At 39.9% G+C, this 25219-nt stretch overlaps 1 protein-coding gene and 2 pseudogenes across 11 annotated transcripts in view; 1 reads left to right on the top strand and 2 right to left on the bottom strand.

Annotated features, from left to right (window-relative positions):
• The window catches only part of LOC6052025 (proton channel OtopLc), a 130404-nt gene that overhangs the window by 23621 nt on the left and 81564 nt on the right, over nucleotides 1-25219 (bottom strand). Inside the window, exons 1-2 of one of the 11 annotated variants that reach the window (XM_038249635.1) lie at nucleotides 22900-23175; nucleotides 21923-22273 (exon numbers count right to left, since the gene is read on the bottom strand). The exons of 5 other annotated variants lie outside the window; for them this stretch is intronic. In XM_038249635.1, the coding sequence (XP_038105563.1) occupies nucleotides 21923-22116 (194 nt within the window). In that variant the 5' untranslated portion in view covers nucleotides 22117-22273; nucleotides 22900-23175. Of the gene's footprint in view, nucleotides 1-21922; nucleotides 22481-22899; nucleotides 23176-25219 lie in introns of those variants that run through there. 5 more of the 11 variants (XM_038249634.1, XM_038249633.1, XM_038249636.1 and 2 more) reach the window with 5 other exon arrangements.
• On the top strand, nucleotides 255-1197 carry LOC119765544 (annotated as a pseudogene).
• Nucleotides 12248-13192, bottom strand: LOC119765543 (annotated as a pseudogene).

Genomic DNA, 25219 nt, shown 5'->3' with positions numbered 1-25219 from the left:
AGTTTTCAGGGTGTGTTTGTTACAAATTATATAACATAAGTACCTATTAAACCAACGGTTTACAAAATAAAAAGTGTCAAACGACCGGGGATTAGTTTACAAACTAAAATGGTTCAAACTAAAAAGTGTCAAACAACTGGGGTTTAGTGTGCTTGCTCGATATTTTTTGTGGTTTTGTTGTTTGTGAACGGCACCTGCCGCTGCATGGCCTGCTTGGATGAACTGTCAAAATCGTTTGTTTAGGTTAGCGCTCCGTGCCAAATGGATTTTTTAACCCGTGCGATCCCGCGATTTGCAATAAGTTCGTTTTGGTGGTGATCCAAAGTTATCAACGGCCGCCCAAATGGAACCGAACGCCGTTTGATTGTAGGAGGATGGTAACGGCGAGCAGAACGGGAAGGTGTAGCAGGTGGTCAAGGCGCAGAAGTTCCATATCGGTTTCACGAAACACAACTTCTAACTCCGCAAGTTCACAGGCAGCCTGCGAAAATGATAAACAAGAAGCCTTCCAAGAAGAGGGCCCCGGCAAGAAGGTGGCCAACCCGCGCACCAAGAACTACGGAATCGGCCAGGATGTGCAACCCAAGCGAAATCAGTCCCAGTTTGTGCGCTGGCCCACGTACTTCCGCATCTAGCGGCACTGGGCGTGCTGCAGAAGTGCCTCTGCAGCTGTTTTAGCTGCTCGAGAAGTACCGCCCGGAGAAGCCGACCGTCAAGATCCAGCGCCTCTAGGCCAAGGCGGAAGACCCGCCCGCCAGGAAATGAACCAGCTACGCCAGGGTGCCAACACCTTGGTTTGGTGACAGAAGAAGTTCCAGCTCGTGGTCATCATCACCGGCCGGCCCTGTGCCGCAAGATGGGCATCCCGTCCGCATCATCAAGTTCAAGTCCCGCCTGGGAACGCTGCATTGCCCTCACCCAGATCGACAAATCGGACCGTGCCAACCTCGAAAGCAAACCAACTTCAACGACCGGTACGAGATGATCCGCATGCACTTGGGAGATGACCTGCTGGGCCCAAGAGAATGGCCCGCATCACCAAGGTCGAGAAGGCAAAGGCGCGTGAGCTGACGCAGAAGACAGCGTAAATCTTCGAGTCGGGTGTGTGTGGTTTATCAAAAAATCTTGTATGAGTAAGGCTGAGAGCTCTCAGGTGTAAAGATTCTTACGGTTTAAGAGAAAAACGCGCGGAGAGAAACAAAATATAAAACAGTTAACGTTATGCTTTATCTCATTATGGAAAGAGTCACGTTGGATGTGGCAACCTTAGCGCACCTTAGCAGGTTCTTCTTAAAGTTGTGCTGATGAACAGGAGAACCTTGATGCAGTGTGCCATTGAAACGTACGGCCGGAAGTCTGAACCCTGCAGCGTGTTGTCCATCGAGTTGACAGAACGTAAGACCCGCCCGTTGCCAATCCTGTGATCGTGGCCTTGCGTCCTCGAAATCTGAAAATCACGTCCCGCTTGGGACGTCCCACATCTTCATCTCGTTTCCAATCCTACCGGACATGATCTGCTTCGGTGTGTCGCTAAAGCAAACGGCCGTTAGCATGAAATCGCTGTCAAACGAGTGAATCACAGATCAACGTAAATCCCCACCGCGCATCCTGTCAGATGTTGATAATGTTCGCGTGACCCTGCATCTTCCGGAACCTCGTACACGTCCGAACGTCTTGTTCGCACGGCACCCGTGTGGCCATTCATCAACCCGACGTTGTCGCATTGTACTCGATTCACAGGTAAATCGGTCGGTCAAATCCTGTCGAAACCAGATACTGCTCATTCGAATGAAATTCGGTGGAAAATTCCTCCCGCCGTGACCCTCCAGCAGCATAATTGGCGTAAACAGGCTCGAGTTGCTCTTCGATGAGCTACTTTTCCTTGGTCGTGCAACTCCTCAGATCGGTGCGGGTTTTATCGCTCTGTGGAACCGCGACGAGCGCGTCGCTCGGACGCTTCTGGGCCGCCGAAATCACTGCGAACAATCGTTGCTCCTGCCGCTGTGCTCTCAAAAACTGAGCTGTCATTGATCAAAACGATGACCAAAACCAAAACCGCCAAAACCTTTTCTGAATATTTATCAAAACAAACAGCTGACTTTGCGAGCAAGGCCGGTGCGACGGTAGTGGGCACGTTCTTTTGTTACGTAACGCAAAAAAAAATGACCCCCATCGTATGTGGTTTCCCAAATGACGTTTCATTAAATATTTAACATTCCAAAGTACAATTAAAGACTTGATTTTTTTTGAAAGGTCCAATAAGCTTTTGTTTTCCATATGTTTATAGGACCTATTCAAAAAACTCTGGATTTTCTCGGTTTTTATGAAATATTTTCGTTTAATTTTAGTAATTAAAACAAAACATAAACTAAGAAACCCGCAATATTCATTATGCGACTGCCAATAATAATTTAAAAACAATCGTTTTTACTTTATGCGCAAACGTTGTTTTCGAACGCCCCCAACACAGCTTGAAAGTTGAAACGTCAAACGACATCATCGAAGAAGGCGAAATGTTGTTGTTGTGGTGGGCGTTGGGCGATCGCGTTTGTCCGCCCGGAGTCCGGACAGAAAAATCGTGCAAGTCGCGCGTGAGTGTGTGTGTTTTGTTTACATCTTTGTTCAAATTCGCCGCACTTGTGATGAAAAGCTTGTTTTGTTTTGGTTTTTGTGCGCGGTCGGACGGTCGCGTTTGTTTTTTTTTCGATTCGTTTGTGTCCGGACAATTTGTTCCGTTCAGTTCCGTTGGTTCGAGCCGATGAAGCGACAGTGGAAGTGCAGGACCAAGTTCTAGATACAGTCAAACCTCTTTTTACGCGAATTTTGGTTCTCGCGTAAAAAAAAATCGCGTAAAAAAAGTTCGCGTTATTTTGAATTTTTCGCGTAAAAAAAGTTCGCGCTATTTTGAATTGCTCGCGCAAAAAGAGTTTTCAGTATTTTTTAGTTTTATAAAGTATTATATTTTTTTAATAATAATAATGTAATTCCGGGTTATTCAAATAGCTACAGTGACCTGCGCTGTATATTCTACAGCATGTTGGGATGTTCTGGGTTATCCAAGAACTTCCGGAAGTAATGAACTGATTATCTACCTGTTCAACAAGGGTCTGTACCAGTGTATCCACCATCGTAATAATTGCAGGTAGCTTCCGTGACCTACGATGGTTACCTTGAGATCTGTTAGAATGTACTAGGTCATCCAAGAACTCCCGGAAGTTATGGCCTGGATATATACCTGATCAACGGGGATCTGTATGCCCATATTAACCATCGGTATAGCTTCAGATAGCTTCAGTGGACCACGATGGACATCTTGTGGCATGTTCGATTGTTTTGGGTCATCCAGGAACTCCCGGAAGTCATGGCCAGGATATCTACCGGATCAACGGGGATCTGTATGGGTGAATTAACCATCGGTATAGCTTCAGATAGCTTCAGCGGACCACGATGGACACTCTGCGGCATGTTGGATTGTTTTGGGTCATCCAGGAACTCCCGGATGTCATGACCTGGATATCTACCGGATCAACGGGGGTCTATATGGGTGATAACCATCGATATAGCTTCAGATAGCTTCAGTGGACCACGATGGACATCCTGTGGCATGTTCAATTGTTTTGGGTCATCCAGGGACTCCCGGAAGTCATGGCCAGGATATATATCTGATCAACGGGTGTTTGTACCGGTGTATCCACCATCGATATAGCTTCAGGTAGCTTCAGTGAGCCACGATGGACTCTCTGCGATTTGTTAGAATGTACGAGGTCATCCAGGAACTCCCGGAAGTCATGGCCTGGATGTCTACCTGATCAACGGGGGTCTGTATGGCTATATTAACCATCGGTATAGCTCTAGGTAGCTTCAGCGGACCACGATGAACACTCTGCGGCATGTTGAATTGTTTTGGGTCATCCAGGAACTCCCGGATGTCATAGCCTGGATATCTACCGGATCAACGGGGGTCTATATGGGTGAATTAACCATCGATATAGCTTCAGATAGCTTCAGTGGACCACGATGGACATCCTGCTGCATGTTCGATTGTTTTGGGTCATCCAGGAACTCCCGGAAGTCATGGCCAGGATATCTATCTGTTCAACGGGTGTTTGTACCGGTGTATCCACCATCGATATAGCTTCAGGTAGTTTCAGTGAGGCACGATGGACTCTCTGCGATCTGTTAGAATGTACGAGGTCATCCAGGGCCCGGATATCTACCTGATCAACGGGGTCTGTATGGCTATATTAACCATCGGTATAGCTTAGCTTCAGCGGACCACGATGAACACTCTGCGGCATGTTGATTGTTTTGGGTCATCCAGGAACTCCCGGATGTCATGGCCTGGATATCTACCGGATCAATGGGGTCTATATGGGTGAATAAACTATCGGTATAGTTTCAGATAGCTTCAGTGGACCACAATGGACATCCTGTGGCATGTTGATTGTTTTGGGTCATCCAAGAACTCCCGGAAGTTATCTGGCTGGATCAACGGGAGTCTATATGGGTGAATTAACGGTTTAGCTTCAGATAGCTTCAGTGGACCACGATGGACACTCTGCGGCATGTTGGATTGTTTTGGGTCATCCAGGAACTCCCGGATGTCATGGCCTGGATATCTACCGATCAACGGGGTCTATATGTGAATTAACCATCGGTATAGCTTCAGGTAGCTTCAGTGAGCCACGATGGACTCTCTGCGATCTGTTAGAATGTACGAGGTCATCCAAAACTCCCGGAATCATGGCCTGGATATCTACCTGTTCAACGGGGTGTATGGCCATATTAACCAGCGGTATAGCTTCAGGTAGCTTCAGTCGACCACGGTGGACACTCTGTGGCTTGTTGGATTGTTTTGGGTCATCCAGGAACTCTCGGAAGTCATGGCCTGGATTTCTACCTGCTCAACGCATAAATGTCCCATTAGAACTAGCATTCGTATTTGAGGACGAGTTCCTGGATGTCTCTACACAATCTAACATGTCACAAATTGTCCATCGTGGGCCACTTAAGGTACCTGAAGCTATACCGATGGTTAATTCACCCATATAGACCCCCGTTGATCCGGTAGATATCCAGGCCATGACATCCGGGAGTTCCTGGATGACCCAAAACAATCCAACATGCCACAGAGTGTCCATCGTGGTCCGCTGAAGCTATCTGAAGCTAAACCGATGGTTAATTCACCCATATAGACCCCCGTTGATCCAGCAGATATCCAGGCCATAACTTCCGGGAGTTCTTGGATGACCCAAAACAATCCAACATGCCACAGGATGTCCATCGTGGTCCACTGAAGCTATCTGAAGCTATATCGATGGTTAATTCACCAATATAGACCCCCGTTGATCCGGTAGATATCCAGGCCATGACATCCGGGAGTTCCTGGATGACCCAAAACAATCCAACATGCCGCAGAGTGTTCGTCGTGTTCCGCTGAAGCTACCTGAAGCTATACCGATGGTTAATATAGCCATACAGACCCCCGTTGATCAGGTAGATATCCAGGCCATGACATCTGGGAGTTCCTGGATGACCTCGTACATTCTAACAGATCGCAGAGAGTCCATCGTGGTCCGCTGAAGCTACCTGAAGCTATACCGATGGTTAATATAGCCATACAGACCCCCGTTGATCAGGTAGATATCCAGGCCATGACATCTGGGAGTTCCTGGATGACCTCGTACATTCTAACAGATCGCAGAGAGTCCATCGTGGTCCGCTGAAGCTACCTGAAGCTATACCGATGGTTAATATAGCCATATAGACTCCCGTTGATCAGGTAGATATCCAGGCCATGACTTCCGGGAGTTCCTGGATGACCCAAAACAATCCAACATGCCGCAGAGTGTCCATCGTGGTCCGCTAAAGCTACCTGAAGCTATACCGATGGTTAATATAGCCATACAGACCCCCGTTGATCAGGTAGATATCCAGGCCATGACATCTGGGAGTTCCTGGATGACCTCGTACATTCTAACAGATCGCAGAGAGTCCATCGTGGTCCGCTGAAGCTACCTGAAGCTATACCGATGGTTAATATAGCCATACAGACCCCCGTTGATCAGGTAGATATCCAGGCCATGACATCTGGGAGTTCCTGGATGACCTCGTACATTCTAACAGATCGCAGAGAGTCCATCGTGGTCCGCTGAAGCTACCTGAAGCTATACCGATGGTTAATATAGCCATATAGACTCCCGTTGATCAGGTAGATATCCAGGCCATAACTTCCGGGAGTTCCTGGATGACCCAAAACAATCCAACATGCCGCAGAGTGTCCATCGTGGTCCGCTAAAGCTACCTGAAGCTATACCGATGGTTAATATAGCCATACAGACCCCCGTTGATCAGGTAGATATCCATGTCATGACTTCCGGGAGTTCCTGAATGACCTCATACATTCTAACAGATCGCAGAGAGTCCATCGTGGTCCGCTGAAGCTACCTGAAGCTATACCAATGGTTAATATTGCCATATAGACTCCCGTTGATCAGGTAGATATCCAGGTCATGACTTCCGGGAGTTCCTGAATGACCTCGTACATTCTAACAGATCGCAGAGAGTCCATTGTGGTCCGCTGAAGCTACCTGAAGCTATACCGATGGTTAATATAGCCATACAGACCCCCGTTGATTAGGTAGATATACAGGCCATGACTTCCGGAAGTTCCTGGATAACCTCGTACATTCTAACAGATCGCAGAGAGTCCATCGTGGCTCACTGAAGCTACCTGAAGCTATATCGATGGTGGATACACCGGTACAAACACCCGTTGAACAGATAGATATTCTATTCGTGACTTCCGGATGTTCTTAGTTGTCCAGAACATCCCAATATGATGTAGAGTATACCGAAGCTACTGATGGTAAAACCTTGATTGTGGTCCCCGTTGAACAGGAAGATATGACCATAATGGTTAAGACTTCCGACAGTTTAGAATCGGACCGCGTTATTTTGAATTTTTCGCGTAAATTGAGTTCGCGTTATTTTGAATTCTTCGCGTAAATAAAACCGCGTAAAAAAAATTTCGCGTAAAAGGAGGTCGCGTAAAAAGAGGTTTGACTGTAGCATGGATAATGGATAGCAAGCGGAGTCAATTCTGCAACCGCGAAACTTCTAAAAGCTCTGGGAGATTACGGATGATGTTGTTGTTGCAGCTAAACAGGTGCGTTACGCGGTGTAGGATCTTTGCTACCGGCAGGTAAGTATAACTAAGTTTCAAATCTATGTTTGTCGATCTGGCAATAATTTCCACTTTTTTAACAGCGCCTTATGGAGGAGGAGGACGCAACATCGGTGCATTTCGGGCAGCTGGGTTTCGTGGGACGCATCTGTCCAGCAGCATGTGCTGTCACATTCCAGAATGTTTTGAGTCTACGTGGCCAGAGATGGGCGGTGGAGCATCTGATTCAAAACTGCAACACGTCGTTCAGATAAGTATTGTTTACTTTTTTAATTTAACCTCAAAACTTTGAATTCTAGAATACATTTTCAAAACGTTTTAACCTTTTGAAAATGTAAGCGAGAATCATTATTTTTCGCTAACTGCTTCAAAAGATCCTATGTACATAGGAAACCCATGGCGCATTTGTTGTTTTGAAAAAGTAATCTAGATTTTTTCTCAGAGATGTAGCAATATTTTGAAATGCTTTTGTATGTGTTAATGAATAATATGAACTAATTTCTAGCAAAATTTCATCCAGATTTTAAAAAAACATATGAGCTTTGCTTCAAACCAAAATAAACTAAAGACTGGCATTTTTAAAATTTCTAAGAATAAAATACTCAATACTTCACAATGAATTTTAAAACAAGTAGGAAAAGTTTTCAACATTTAATTTATTTACTAGACTCTTCCTGTTTACTTTTTAAATTGATACTTTGTGTGTCATTTTTATTTTCAGAATCGCGAAACGCAAACCGGAAGAAATGACGATTATAGATGGGAGAACAAGATCGTCAAAGTATGCTGTTTGATTGAACGGTAGAAGAACAATCAAACCTGAAAACGCCGACAAATGGATGCTCAACCATTATCAGGTATGTTTAATTAATATTATGCCTCAGTGATTATATCACTTTTTATTATATTTTTAAAACAGGGCTGTACACACTCTCAACTCCATCAACTTTGCTGATTTTTACTATTTAAACAACTCATTTTGTAAAACATTTGATAGAAACTAGCTTGATAACTCCCTATTGACTAATTATCACTTAATTTCAGTTGAAAACGCTTTCTATGGGCTAAAATTGAATGTCAAATTGAAGCCAACATAAGAGGCACGATGGAATTCGATGCTGTTACCCCACAATGGCAATCAAAATTCTTTTTCAAAATCAAACTAGGCAAAGAATACACGGAGAATGTAAACAAACTGCCTCACAACAATGAATAATCGCCAATATCTATAAATATTATAAATATTTAGCACTGAGCAATGCATGCCAATATTAATGTTAATGTGGATGGTTTGATTTTTTTGGGATTAATGATAACGCCTTTTTACCATAGTAATCTTTGTAATCTTTAGGTAATAATTTTATTCAGTACTTGAAAAATGTCTCAGAGGAGTGGAAGGGGTGTTTGAAGGGTCCTAAATGGGGAGGGTGCATTTAAAACGAATGAAATTATTTTTGGGATCAAAATCCATGTGATAAAATAATAACACTTTTTGTTATGCAATCAATCCATATAAATAACAGTTTTTGTTATTTGGGTGCTCCCCATGCCCGAGCAGACGGAAATAACTTGGGAAGGTCAGTTTTTGATATTGTGAGAAGATCAAAATCCGTTATTGGGATGATCGGATTAGTTGTTAAAATAACAAATTTCAATAACAAAGATTTGTTCGAAAAATAACTCAAATTGTTATTGCTCTGTTATTGCAATAACATACTAATAACATAGAATCCAGAACAATAGAATAACGAGGTTAGATATTCTGAGCGATGGATGGGGAGCACCCAAATAACAAAAACTGTTATTTATATGGATTGATTGCATAACAAAAAGTGTTATTATTTTATCACATGGATTTTGATCCCAAAAATAATTTCATTCGTTTTAAATGCACCCTCCCATTTAGGACCCTTCAAACACCCCTTCCACTCCTCTGAGACATTTTTCAAGTACTGAATAAAATTATTACCTAAAGATTACAAAGATTACTACGGTAAAAGGCGTTATCATTAATCCCAAAAAAATCAAACCATCCACATTAACATTAATATTGGCATGCATTGCTCAGTGCTAAATATTTATAATATTTATAGATATTGGCGATTATTCATTGTTGTGAGGCAGTTTGTTTACATTCTCCGTGTATTCTTTGCCTAGTTTGATTTTGAAAAAGAATTTTGATTGCCATTGTGGGGTAACAGCATCGAATTCCATCGTGCCTCTTATGTTGGCTTCAATTTGACATTCAATTTTAGCCCATAGAAAGCGTTTTCAACTGAAATTAAGTGATAATTAGTCCAATAGGGAGTTATCAAGCTAGTTTCTATCAAATGTTTTACAAAATGAGTTGTTTAAATAGTAAAAATCAGCAAAGTTGATGGAGTTGAGAGTGTGTGCTTACAGCCCTGTTTTAAAAATATAATAAAAAGTGATATAATCACTGAGGCATAATATTAATTAAACATACCTGATAATGGTTGAGCATCCATTTGTCGGCGTTTTCAGGTTTGATTGTTCTTCTACCGTTCAATCAAACAGCATACTTTGACGATCTTGTTCTCCCATCTATAATCGTCATTTCTTCCGGTTTGCGTTTCGCGATTCTGAAAATAAAAATGACACACAAAGTATCAATTTAAAAAGTAAACAGGAAGAGTCTAGTAAATAAATTAAATGTTGAAAAACTTTTCCTACTTGTTTTAAAATTCATTGTGAAGTATTGAGTATTTTATTCTTAGAAATTTTAAAAAATGCCAGTCTTTAGTTTATTTTTTGGTTTGAAGCAAAGCTCATATGTTTTTTTAAAATCTGGATGAAATTTTGCTAGAAATTAGTTCATATTATTCATTAACACATACAAAAGCATTTCAAAATATTGCTACATCTCTGAGAAAAAATCTAGATTACTTTTTCAAAACAACAAATGCGCTATGGGTTTCCTATGTACATAGGATCTTTGAAGCAGTTAGCGAAAATAATGATTCTCGCTTACATTTTCAAAAGGTTAAAACGTTTTGAAAATGTATTCTAGAATTCAAAGTTTTGAGGGTTTAAATTAAAAAAAAGTAAACAATACTTATCTGAACGACGTGTTGCAGTTTTGAATCAGATGCTCCACCGCCCATCTCTGGGCCACGTAGACTCCAAAACATTCTGGAATGTGACAGCACATGCTGCTGGACAGATGCGTCCCACGAAACCCAGCTGCCCGAAATGCACCGATGTTGCGTCCTCCTCCTCCATAAGGCGCTGTTAAAAAAGTGGAAATTATTGCCAGATCGACAAACATAGATTTGAAACTTAGTTATACTTACCTGCCGGTAGCAAAGATCCTACACCGCGTAACGCACCTGTTTAGCTGCAACAACAACATCATCCGTAATCTCCCAGAGCTTTTAGAAGTTTCGCGGTTGCAGAATTGACTCCGCTTGCTATCCATTATCCATGCTATCTAGAACTTGGTCCTGCACTTCCACTGTCGCTTCATCGGCTCGAACCAACGGAACTGAACGGAACAAATTGTCCGGACACAAACGAATCGAAAAAAAAACAAACGCGACCGTCCGACCGCGCACAAAAACCAAAACAAAACAAGCTTTTCATCACAAGTGCGGCGAATTTGAACAAAGATGTAAACAAAACACACACACTCACGCGCGACTTGCACGATTTTTCTGTCCGGACTCCGGGCGGACAAACGCGATCGCCCAACGCCCACCACAACAACAACATTTCGCCTTCTTCGATGATGTCGTTTGACGTTTCAACTTTCAAGCTGTGTTGGGGGGCGTTCGAAAACAACGTTTGCGCATAAAGTAAAAACGATTGTTTTTAAATTATTATTTGGCAGTCGCATAATGAATATTGCGGGTTTCTTAGTTTATGTTTTGTTTTAATTACTAAAATTAAACGAAAATATTTCATAAAAACCGAGAAAATCCAGAGTTTTTTTTGAATAGGTCCTATAAACATATGGAAAACAAAAGCTTATTGGACCTTTCAAAAAAAAAATCAAGTCTTTAATTGTACTTTGGAATGTTAAATATTTAATGAAACGTCATTTGGGGAAACCACATACGATGGGGGTCATTTTTTTTTTTGCGTTACGTAACAAAAGAACGTGCCCACTACCGTCGCACCGGCCTTGCTCGCAAAGTCAGCTGTTTGTTTTGATAAATATTCAGAAAAGGTTTTGGCGGTTTTGGTTTTGGTCATCGTTTTTGATCAATGACAGCTCAGTTTTTGAGAGCACAGCGGCAGGAGCAACGATTGTTCGCAGTGATTTCGGCGGCCCAGAAGCGTCCGAGCGACGCGCTCGTCGCGGTTCCACAGAGCGATAAAACCCGCACCGATCTGAGGAGTTGCACGACCAAGGAAAAGTAGCTCATCGAAGAGCAACTCGAGCCTGTTTACGCCAATTATGCTGCTGGAGGGTCACGGCGGGGAGGAATTTTCCACCGAATTTCATTCGAATGAGCAGTATCTGGTTTCGACAGGATTTGACCGACCGATTTACCTGTGAATCGAGTACAATGCGACAACGTCGGGTTGATGAATGGCCACACGGGTGCCGTGCGAACAAGACGTTCGGACGTGTACGAGGTTCCGGAAGATGCAGGGTCACGCGAACATTATCAACATCTGACAGGATGCGCGGTGGGGATTTACGTTGATCTGTGATTCACTCGTTTGACAGCGATTTCATGCTAACGGCCGTTTGCTTTAGCGACACACCGAAGCAGATCATGTCCGGTAGGATTGGAAACGAGATGAAGATGTGGGACGTCCCAAGCGGGACGTGATTTTCAGATTTCGAGGACGCAAGGCCACGATCACAGGATTGGCAACGGGCGGGTCTTACGTTCTGTCCAACTCGATGGACAACACGCTGCAGGGTTCAGACTTCCGGCCGTACGTTTCAATGGCACACTGCATCAAGGTTCTCCCTGTTCATCAGCACAACTTTAAGAAGAACCTGCTAAGGTGCGCTAAGGTTGCCACATCCAACGTGACTCTTTCCATAATGAGATAAAGCATAACGTTAACTGTTTTATATTTTGTTTCTCTCCGCGCGTTTTTCTCTTAAACCGTAAGAATCTTTACACCTGAGAGCTCTCAGCCTTACTCATACAAGATTTTTTGATAAACCACACACACCCGACTCGAAGATTTACGCTGTCTTCTGCGTCAGCTCACGCGCCTTTGCCTTCTCGACCTTGGTGATGCGGGCCATTCTCTTGGGCCCAGCAGGTCATCTCCCAAGTGCATGCGGATCATCTCGTACCGGTCGTTGAAGTTGGTTTGCTTTCCGAGGTTGGCACGGTCCGATTTGTCGATCTGGGTGAGGGCAATGCAGCGTTCCCAGGCGGGACTTGAACTTGATGATGCGGACGGGATGCCCATCTTGCGGCACAGGGCCGGCCGGTGATGATGACCACGAGCTGGAACTTCTTCTGTCACCAAACCAAGGTGTTGGCACCCTGGCGTAGCTGGTTCATTTTCCTGGCGGGCGGGTCTTCCGCCTTGGCCTAGAGGCGCTGGATCTTGACGGTCGGCTTCTCCGGGCGGTACTTCTCGAGCAGCTAAAACAGCTGCAGAGGCACTTCTGCAGCACGCCCAGTGCCGCTAGATGCGGAAGTACGTGGGCCAGCGCACAAACTGGGACTGATTTCGCTTGGGTTGCACATCCTGGCCGATTCCGTAGTTCTTGGTGCGCGGGTTGGCCACCTTCTTGCCGGGGCCCTCTTCTTGGAAGGCTTCTTGTTTATCATTTTCGCAGGCTGCCTGTGAACTTGCGGAGTTAGAAGTTGTGTTTCGTGAAACCGATATGGAACTTCTGCGCCTTGACCACCTGCTACACCTTCCCGTTCTGCTCGCCGTTACCATCCTCCTACAATCAAACGGCGTTCGGTTCCATTTGGGCGGCCGTTGATAACTTTGGATCACCACCAAAACGAACTTATTGCAAATCGCGGGATCGCACGGGTTAAAAAATCCATTTGGCACGGAGCGCTAACCTAAACAAACGATTTTGACAGTTCATCCAAGCAGGCCATGCAGCGGCAGGTGCCGTTCACTGAAAAAATCTGACATAGCAAATTCACATGTTTTTTCACGTGAGCTTCTCTAAAAATGAACACGATAATTCAGAATGCTTTTCCTTTGACCCTCACATGATTTACATGTCACATGGATATGATAATCATTTGAAACCAGCTGATTGCTAGCGTAAGTATTTTCATTCTTTTATCGCATGGTGTTCACGTTAGATTCAAGTGAATTTCTCTTGGATTGGCCCCATCAGTCTTTTCCTTTGATAGTGAAGTGGAAACCACGTTAAAACTGTATGTTTTGAATTTGAAAGTCAAGTGTCGATTTTTTTTTTCGGAAATTCATTAAGCAAGATGGCGAGTAGGAGTAAGACACGTTCGGAGCTCGTCCCGAGGCCCACAAGTTTCAATTGATTAAAATTAGGATTTTATCATGAGGAATCGTGTTTGGTCACGGTAAGCACTTTGATTATTTTAAAATATTGCTAAGCTGAAAAGTTGTTCTATTTCTTCTAAGGAAACCGAGTAAAAAGTGGAGTGCAAGTGGACCGAATTTAGATTAAGCTTCGAGTGCGCACAGTGTCCAAAGAGGCCTCAAAGAAAAATCTGGCGATTTTTTGCTACCAGTGACTGAGGACCAGCCAAAGGCAACCAATCGATGTGGCAACGCAAGAGAATTCTTGGTGGATTGTGTAATTGCGACCTGGCCGGATTTGCCGAGATGTGCTTATTTTGTTTCAGTTTTTTTAAACTAAATAAAATGTGATAAATATATTTTTAAATAATTGTTGTTTTTATTCGATATTTTACCTACGGGATTTTTTTTTTGCCTGCTGTCCATTTCATATTCAAAAGAATTTCACGTGCTAATTAATTGTTGTGACATGTGAATCTCACATGTTTTTTCATTTCATTTCGATGAGAATTTCACATGAATTTACCGGTTCTCGGAATGAAAAATTTCTATGTGATTTACACATGACATTCACATGCGAAGTCGAATGGGGTAGATTCATGTGTAAAACATGTGACATTACTATGTGCCTTTCTTTCAGTGTTCACAAACAACAAAACCACAAAAAAAATATCGAGCAAGCACACTAAACCCCCAGTTGTTTGACACTTTTTAGTTTGAACCATTTTAGTTTGTAAACTAATCCCCGGTCGTTTGACACTTTTTATTTTGTAAACCGTTGGTTTAATAGGTACTTATGTTATGGGTAATTCTCTACCAACTCACACGAAATCGGGAAAAGTTGCCCCGACCCCTCTTCGATTTGCGTGAAACTTTGTCCTAAGGGGTAACTTTTGTCCCTGATCACGAATCCGAGGTCCGTTGGATATCTGTGACGGAAGACTTTCCATTTTGAACATGCGAAAAGAGGTGTTTTTATTTGCAGCCTGATGATAGAAGGTGTCAAAGGGATTTTTATGACGCCTGATTTGATGGCGTACTCGAAAATCGTATTTTTCATCGAAAAACACTAAAGTTTTAAAATTCTCCTTTTGACCGACTGTAAAAATTTTGGAACATGTCATTTTATGGGAAATTTAATGTACATTGATCTGCAGGGTCATTTTTCATTTAGAACATAAATTTCATTTTGAACTTATTATAGAGTGTTCTGAGAGAGATATTTGGGTTTATAAACATCACGAGTTATCGTGATTTTACGAAAAAAGTTTTGAAAAAGTTACTTTTTGCGTTTCTCTTATTTCGTCGTCCGTGTCTGTCGCGGGTGACCATGAACGGCCATGATCGATGACGACCAACTTTTTCAAAACTTTTTTCGTAAAATCGCGATAACTCGTGATGTTTATAAGCAAACCCTTATGTCTATATATCAAAATTTTTGTAATTGTCTGCTCTACAACTTTGTAGAACATTATTACACTCTAAAAAATAACCCTGCAAAGTTAGAAAAAACACGAAATTTTAAAATGAAAATTTATGTTCTAAATGAAAAAATGACCCTTCTGGGTCAATGTAGATTCGAAAAGTACATTAAATTTCCCATAAAATGACATGTTCCAAAATTTTTTACAGTCGAGTAACGGAAAATGGGAGAATTTTTAAAACTTTTTTAGTGTTTTTTTCGATGAAAAATACGTTTTTTCGGAATTCTGAGTACGCCATCAAATCGGGCGTCTAATTTTACATAAAAGTCCCTTTGACACCAAAATTTATCGCATCACCGTTTCAGGCTGCAAATTATTGAAAACACCTCTTTTTTCGCATGTTCAAAAATGGAAGGGGTCGTACCGCCCCTCCGTCACGAGATATCAAAAAACGGACCTTGGATTCGTGATCAGGGACAAAAGTTACCCCTTAGGACAAAGTTTCACGCAAATCGAAGAGGGGTCGGGGCAACTGCTGTGTGAGTTGGCGGAGAATTACCCTTATATAATTTGTAACAAACACACCCTGAAAACTAAGATAGTAGGAAAACCTGTTGCATTATATAATAAAAGCAAAAAATAATATGTAGGTACTTTCATTTTATCCTTATTTAACACAAAAGGAGACTTCAAATTAAAAAAACATAAGGTTTGATTTTCCTTATTTATTCTACTATCATAAAAATGAGTGTGTCCTCGGTATGAAAACATAACTAAAACTGTTATTATCGTCTTTTTTCTCATTCCCAATGGAATATCAAACCAATAACAGTTTTTGTTATTATGCAATAAAATGGAAACCCATAACTTAAACTGTTATTATCATCTTATTTCACATTTCCAATGTAATATCTAACCAATAACAATTCTTGTTATTTTAGAATTAAATGGAAAAACATAACTTAAACTGTTATTATTATCTTATTCCACATTTCCAATTGAATATCATCCCAATAACATTTTTTGTTAAAATAACAGAAACTGTTATTATTTTTTCTTCGAAAATTTATTTACAAGAATATTCAATAACAGTTTCTGTTATTTTAACAAAATCTGTTATTGAAATGACATGAATTTTGTTATTACCGTCTGCCCGGGCATCCATCGCTCAGAATATCTAACCTCGTTATTCTATTGTTCTGGATTCTATGTTATTAGTATGTTATTGCAATAACAGAGCAATAACAATTTGAGTTATTTTTCGAACAAATCTTTGTTATTGAAATTTGTTATTTTAACAACTAATCCGATCATCCCAATAACGGATTTTGATCTTCTCACAATATCAAAAACTGACCTTCCCAAGTTATTTCCGTCTGCTCGGGATAAAAATCAATTTGCAATGAATTTTGATCAAACTTGGATCATTTGATTTGCTTTTAGATAAAATTAATCAATATTGAATTCAATGTAAATGAACTCAGTGGCCTTTATAATGGTAAATTTGATACACTGAATTCTATTTGCACTCAACTAGGCTGAAATTTGTAAGTACCGTAAGACGGGGTGACTTTGACAGGATTTCAATTTGTTTTTGGAATATTTTCCAACATTATTATTTTTAAAACATGTACTGGGGAAGGTTACACAAAGTTCATGCACTATTTTGGAAAACAAGTTTTTTCATTAGTGTTCAATAGTGTACAAAGGGAACCTATAATGTATTTCAAATTTAAAGGAAATCAAATAAATTTACTGGAAAATAAAAGATGAAAACTAACTTGTCAAGGGAACATAAATCTTGAGGCGTTTATTCTGGGCCCCGTTCTGTCGCGTCCGTCAGTAGTATTGTCTGTCGTACATTACAACTAGAAGCAGATCTGCCAATGAAATAGTACACTTTGATCAATTTAACTAATCATTAATGCCCAATTATTCATTTCAGGAAAGCTAACTAACTTGAATCAACAACCTCAACTAAACTGACTGTAAGTAACTTGAATCTCGAATCCCCTAAATTTTAATTACAAAGCAAAACATTCCTTTTCCTAGTTTTTTAAATCTGTCTTGCTGCTTCCAAAAACAATAAACACTCGTTTTTAAGACGACTATTTCGTGCCTTCCATTTCATTAGGGCACAGTAGCTCTGCAAACAAGAGTGTATCCCTATCGTACCTTATGTAAACTAGCATTTTAGTGAAAGAGATACAATCCTGTTCACACCTGTGTGGCCTTTTGAAATGATAGGCTCTATTTGATCGTCATAACTCCAGTAGATCCTCGATTCGCAACAATGGTCGATACACCCATAATCCGAAAACCGTTAGTTCAACAGATTAACGAATTTTGTCCGATATCATTTCATTAATGATTGATCGAGACTCTATGGATTTTTTGACAATTCAAAATTGATAGTGTACCACTTCAATTGAAATCAGAAATTCTGATAGCATTACTAAACTGGCTTACACATAACTGGAGTCTGGAATTATAAAACAACCTAAAAAAAAATACAAAAACAACTACAGCTATTCCTCCCCATAATCAAACAGATTTAAACTTGTTCCTAACAGATTTTTTGAACAAGAATATTGAGATTCAAATATTTTTTTATATGGAGCCAGTAACACTCGATAATGACATTTGAGAAGGGCATAAGTGTTTTCAATATTTTTGTATTTCGTAATTTAAATATTGCTATATCTCGAAGCCATTGCATCGTATCAAAAAGTGGTCAAAGATTAACTTGTAGGAAATTTGACGGGCTTTCTGAAAAAAAAACTGAAAGAAAAAAACACTTCACTTTTATGAGATTTTTTGATTTTTATGTTTAAAAGTCAAATTTGAAGGTGAACCCACAATTTTTTTTTCGTTCAAAGTTTTTGTGAAAATAGCCTAAGATGTAACAAAAAGACTCACGAAAAATGCAGGATGGAGCAACTCCCCTAAAAAAATACAAAAATCATTTACTGAAACTGTTTTTTTTTTTGAAAATGCTCTAAACGTCAAAATTTTCAAAATCTGAGTACAGAAATCGATTCTCCAGACAATTTTACATAAAAGTCTCCATATTGACCATTGTCCTTAGCCCAATCCTTGTGAAGTTACAGCGGTTTTAAAAATAAAAAAGTTGAAAAAATAGGTTTTTTGATGGTTTTTGGCAATTTCTATATGACAGACTGGATTTTTCAGTCTCGAAAATATTTTTACCGGAAAGCTCGTCCAATTTCACATAAGTTTGTCTTTGACCACATTTCAATTTGATGTATGGACTTACAGATATATTACATTAAAGTTACATTACATTAACATTTGTCGGTACCATACATAAAACACGGTGTGTTTTCTAGAACAAACTTTTCAGGAAAAAATAGTCATTGCTACTTTCAAATGTGTCTTATAGGAAATTTTCTCAGCTTTCCAATGCTTCTAAGAGCGAAATGTTTCGTCGGGAAATTTTTGGGATATCTCTATTTTAAGTTTTTCGGTTTAAAATTTCTATATTATTTATTAGAAACTTTATACTAACAGTTCAGAAAACTTATCAAATGATGTGTTTCATTTGTCATTTACTCATCAAAATGTGCAAAATAAGACAAGAAACAACTTTGTAGAAGGTTGCAAATCGCTAAACATTTTGAAATTTATGTTTTGTCTGAGTTTTTGAATATATGGGATTTATTCAGAAATTTAAATGATAAAACAGTGTTAAAATATATTTTTTACAAGAATTATTAGATTATTACATATTTTTGGTGTACAAATATAACGTGTCTGCTCTAATTTTGCTTGTTCAACCGAAACATTGGCAGGTTTGTGATTGTGAATGGTATTATTGAATTTTAATGAATAAATTTGATATTTTCTTAAACAAACATTAACCAGGAACATACATACAAATATCACTTAAAATCGAAACTGTACTACATATTACTGTTGCAAGCTTCAAAAGTCATATTTCCATGAGTTTAAAATAAATATAAAATTTTGTATAATGTTTACTTTTGAAAATGCACTTAAAAAGTAGCAATAAAACTCGAGTCTTCCAATTCAGAGTGCTGAAAACACCGTCACAATCTTTTTTTTTTGTTCGAACAATATTATTTGTCATTTCATCAAAAAATTCAAACAGAAACTTCCTTTCCAAACTATTTGAACAAAAATCAGGAAATAAAACATTTTTTAAAAACATGAGATTGAAGATGAGAGTCTTAAAAACTTCTAAAATATTGCTAATTCCTTGATTATTTAATTAAAAAAAACTAAAACAATAATTTTATACAAATGAAAAGTATTTCTCCTAAAGCTTGAAACAGTAGTTTGCAGTTCAATTTCGAGTATTAAACATTAACATGTTTTGTATCCATGCAACTGGTTAATGTTTGATTAAGGAAAAAAACCTCATCAATCTCAAACCTGAAAAAACCGGTTGTATCAGCTAATTCCAAGCTGGATCAGAGCAGACCGGTGTTATTTGTACACAACAATTATGTTATAATCTATTTGTTCTTGTAAAAATAATATTTTAATGCTTAATGATTTTATGATTTTAATTTCAGAATAAATCCCACATATTCAAAAAATCGGTTAAAACTTCATTTTCAAAATGTTAAGCGGTTTGCAACCTTCTACAAAGTTGTTTCTTGTCTTATTTTGCACATTTTGATGAGTAAATGACAAATGAAACACATCATTTGATAAGTTTCTCCAGCTGTTATTTAAAAGTTTCCAATAAATGATTAAGGATTTTAAAACAAAAAACTTAAAATATAGATATCTCAGAAATTTCCCGATGAAACATTTCGCTCTTAGAAGCATTGGAAAGCTGAGAAAATTTCCTATAAGGCACATATAAAAGTAGCGATGACTATTTTTTCTCCTTAAGGTTGCCCAGAAAACACGCCGTGTAAAAACAACAAAACAGTTTTGATCAAGTCTAAACATGGAAGATTATCAATAAATTAAAGTGTTTTATTTTGTTTTTTTTTGCTTTCTCATCTATTTCCATGTAAATTTCAAAATATTTTTGTTTTTGAAAGTTTAAACATAATTTTGACACAGAAACAACATTTCATAAAAGAAATCACTTAAATTGATTAGATTTTGTACTTTTATTAGGGGTACGGACAATTATTTTACCTATTTTGTTAACTTTTTTTCAGTAAACTGTTTTGTATTTTTTTAGAATAAATTTTTTACAAATCCAATGAATGGATCTTGAAGAGGACATTCTGCCGCGTCGATTGATGCATGCTGATAATACTTAAGTCGAATTTTATGTACTTTTACATCACGGACAAATATTTGATTCACTGTACCCAAACTCAATTTTCAAAATTATTCTTGCCGGACTAACAATAAAATTTATTGTTTTATTTGTCTATTTGTCTATTGTTGATTATGTGAAACACATTAGGCATTTAGAAAATATTAGCTTTTTTCAAATCTAGGCCGCTCTAAATATGCTGGGATTTTATAAATAACATGTTTTGAAACTCTTTTATGAAAAGAAATACGAAATGAATGAATATTGTCGTTTACAAAAAGTCACTTTATTTGAACAAACAAATCATGAAACATCCCTATAAAATTTATAGCTTCCAATCGGTTGTACAAGTTTTATCAACTGTATATTTATTTAAAAGTACATACTTATATAATTTTTGAGCCATGATTTTTAGGAAAATTGACTGGGAGAGGGAAGGGGGACAAAACCTTCAAATTAAATTTGATTTACAATTATATTTTAAATTACTCAATTGCATCATAATCTTTTAACAATTTGTGCTAGGTTCAGTTTAAATTCAACCACTCCCTCAACTTTAATTGACGCTCTTAAAACTATTCCAATAAATAATTGATGAAATGTTTATAACACTCCACTGTGTTACTTTTTTTTTACTCCAGCTCCGGTAATGTATCATCAACACATTGCAACTGTTGCTCCATCTCCATCTTGAATTCCACAACCCAAGTTGAAACATTGACAAAAATTGCAATATTCATAACTGTTATGACGAAACTTTGCCTCGTTTTGAAAGTCAAATTATTTTAAATGAGTTCACAAGACACGAGAAGCAACACAATCAGGACATCAGAACATAAACACACCGTAACCTGTCCCCATTCTCATTCACCTAAAAATCCCAATTCACAGCCTCCAAAGCCTCCAAACAACTTCCCCTTTCCTCTCCTAACTACCCCATACGAAAACCCCACTCACGCCTTCTCATCATCATCACAATTCCGCGTAACACGGTTCGGCGGGTTGTAGGTCAAGACCTGCATTTTACGAACGCTAGGCAAGCCACACGTCGAAAACGGAATTATACCTACACTCGTCCTCTCTTCCAGAGGTCCTCTCTCACCACCATTCCCCCCCCCCCACTCACGAGTGAGTGACCCCCGTCGAGAGGGGTCCCTCCCCGTGTTGGGCTCAAGTGGGGTTGACCCAGTTCTCCGTTGGGGTCATCTCGGTGAGTGCCAAGATAAACAACATCGCGGAACTCACGGGTGCGTACGGTGAGTGACCGCTCCGAAAAGGGAGACAAGCTGTCTGGAAAAACAATTTGCCAGATTCCTTCACCCTTTGGGGGCGGGGAGTGGGATTACCTGTTTGGGATTTTTTGTTTTGTTTTTGTGAGCGCGAGAATTGCGATGAGAGCGGAGTGCGGGCGTGAAGAGAGTGAGTACAGCGGGAGCGAGAAGAGAGCGTGAGTTCCCGCCATTGTTTAAAACGGGGATCTTTGATCGTTTTGATCACGATTTGGAGTCGTTTTTTTTCGAGTGTTGAGAAAATTGAGATTTCGAGTTTGATTTTGCAATATTTTTGAAAACAAAAACTGACCTTTGCAGTGGTTTGGGCATGACGTTTTTCAGCTCCATCTCCTTGTTGGCGGCGTTGTTCTTTTCGGCGGTATCACTTTGGCTTCCGCCACCCGGAGCTGGAGGCCCTCCGAGGGTTCGGCCCACGGGGAGCGTGGCCATGTTATCGCTGGCCTCGACGTCCACCGTGGCCACCTTCATCTCTCCGGTGACCATTTTTCGCGGGTAATCCGATTATCCGGTGGCACTTTCAGTCAACTTTTACAATCTCTAACTTTCTACGAAATTTTGGGTGTTTTTCAGCGATTTTCCCACAAAATTTGACACTTTTTTCTCCTCTTCACAAGGAAGACATCTTGTCGAGTCGTGTAACCTGGTGGAAAAAAATCACAAAACACTCAACAATCACGCCACTAAATCCCAATCACAGCTTGAACTTTAATCCCGCTGTGGACTCCCCGCCACGAATCGAAGCCCACCAAAAACTGTCCAATTCCGACCCCTAATGAGACGCAAAATGTCGTCCTCCCTTTTCCTGATTAGCTCCGAGACAACACACTTGACCGAATAGCATCACACACACGCAGCAGCTTCCCTCCAGGTCACTCACGGGATCTCAGCGTGAGGAGCAACAAAAAAGGCGAACTCCCAGCATCCGAGAGAGGAGTTTCAACTTCCCTAAAAGGAAGTTACGACTTCCTGCAATTGGTTAGAGAATGAGTTCCGCTGTCACGCGCGGATGCTGCGAGCGCTCCTGAGTTCCGTGAGTTCCCGCGAGGGCCCTTGTTCGAGGACGTGCTCCGTAATTTTTCGATTTTTTTTTTCTTTTCGTTTTTCGGGCTACAGATTTTTCTTCCCTGGGGTGGGGCCGCGGACAGATTTAGGAAACGGAATCTCCGGAGAAATCTGGAATCTCCAGAGTTGGGAGAACTTGCAAATTTCTTCCCAAAAATCAGGTCTCATCAGCTAATCTTCTTCATTAATTATCCAAAAAGGCACCTGAGATTCACCAATTAGTCTTCCAGGATTTCACAATTCAATCCGAAACCCTTCTCCCCCCTCAATTATAACCTCAAAAAGCAACCTTCTTTGTTCGCACACAACCCTTGAAAGCACTCCCGAAAAGCAAGTTCCGCGCGGGAGGACGGCACCAGAGGACGAGGACAAACGGCAACGGACTGAAAACCCGGATCAACGACGACGGACGTGGAATCCGCGCGCACCGAAAACCGATGTGACCTGCGAATCGCCCAAATGTAGACTGAGGCTCGAAACGCTGAGAAGATTTCGCGGGACCGAACCGAGTGAGTGACTGAGGAACTCACCGGGCAGAGCAAGCAAGCAAAAGGGGGAAGAGGGTTTGTGAAACCGAGGGGTTGACGGCTTCTTGAAGGATTCGCTGCTGGCTGGCTGGCTGGTCCCTTTTCGTTGAGGCAAGAGCACGGTTCCACCGCAAGGACTTTGACATGGTTCGCTGCATAAGCTGGCTGGTGGGAACGAGACACCGTAAATAGTAATTTTGACAAAAATCTCCAAATAAAACATTTGTCCATAAATTAGTTTCAACGAGAATAAAAAAATTCTACATTTACTCAACATTTTCTCACAGTGTCAACACCGCTGCTGGAGTGCAACATCGAGAAATCACCTCCAGAAGGGTGCGAGAATCGACAGAATTTTGAAAGAAAGAAAAGTAGGTTGAGGTAAGATTGTGCACAGGGGCCGCTGCACAGTTTGTGTCTGAAGAACCGGAAACTCTTGGCAGGCTAGTGAAACCTGGCCATAAACGTAAGAGGGGTACAGTCATCCCTCATATTCGGAACAGTTTACAGATCGGTCAATGTTCAAAAAATCATAGCAAATCTATAATTGAACATTTACTTGCATGTGAAAGCTTTTCTTGCGATCTTTCGATTGATGTATTGACCGGCTTTAATTTTTTACGTTTTATATCAAGTTTTTAAAGAAAAACTTTGACCCTTGAAATCCACAAATTCGGAACACTTTTTTCTTACGGATGTAAACAAACTTTGGTTTTCTCTATGAGAACATATTTTTTACAAAATAATGACTTCACGCACTGAAACGAATGAAACTCAAGCTTAGTTATGTTTTATGAATGATCTTATCACTTTTTTGTGAAAATATCAGTTAAATTCAGATGTTCCACAATTGTGGGAGGCACAATAACAACCCACAATTATGAAACAGGCAATTTGGAGGCAGTGTTTTGCTGCTCTAAATAAAATAGTCTTGTAATGCAGTTTTTTTGTTCAAAATGTACCACTTTTACTAGTGAAATAGAAAGAGAATGTCCAAATAAAGGTCCTAAAAATAGTCGGGTCGCCAGAAAAGATGCATTTGGCGTGCTATTGAATAATTATCACAAAAGTGTTCCGAATTTGTGGGTGTTCCGAATATGTGGGATGACTGTACAAGTTGCTACTGATGGAACGTTTCAAGTTGTGTTGGAAGTAACACGGGAAGAACGTTTAGCGTGCACAGTTTAGCGTTTGTTTATAAATTTGAAGGGTGTTTTTAAATTTTAGCTGTCCCAAATTATTTCATTAAAAAAAAAAAAGACAAAACATAAATTATTGATTTTTTTATTTCAAGAAATGTTATTTAAAACACCCACCAAGATAACAGGCGCACTGCCTAGCAGGAAGGCAGGCAAGCTAGCACTCATGCGAGTTTAAAAGTAATTGTTTCTAGATAGCCCCTTAGAGCAGTCTGCGCAAAATTTCAGAAGATAATAACTTTTAGCAAAAAAATCCTGAAAATATGGTGCCCTAATTCTAAGAATTGATAAAGGTTGGACGACAATTTTGCCCTCCACAGGTAAAAATCTGAAGCAGTTGCTTTGCTTCATACAATTTGACGATTTTTCCCATACAAACTTTAAGCGTTTAGAGGGATCATAATAAGCTCAAAATTGGAATTTAGCCTAGTGATGGGTCAATCTTAGATTTCAGGAAGTAGCCCCGAGAAAGCCCGGATTCGGACCACCCTAAACCAATTACAACTTTTTCGTTAAAAAATATTTTTATTTTTATTTTGAAAACTAATGAAAATTTGAAAAAAAATTACCTGTGATTTTTTGCATTTTTCAACCATTTTTCTTTCAACTGATGAAACTGTGTCTTTAATTGTTAATTGTCCTTTAAGCATTTTGTGAGAATTTTTGGTTTGCGTTTATGAATTATGAAAATAGATTTTAAATTTGATTTTAGTTTTTTAACAGTGTATTCTTGATTTTTATGCCAGAAAATCCTGTTCAGGAATTTGAGACTATGATGCCATTTTTACAGTTGAGGTT

This window comes from Culex quinquefasciatus, chromosome 1, assembly GCF_015732765.1.
Source record: "Culex quinquefasciatus strain JHB chromosome 1, VPISU_Cqui_1.0_pri_paternal, whole genome shotgun sequence".
Classification (NCBI taxonomy): domain Eukaryota; kingdom Metazoa; phylum Arthropoda; class Insecta; order Diptera; family Culicidae; genus Culex; species Culex quinquefasciatus.
This window is presented reverse-complemented; position numbering and strand designations above follow the sequence as displayed.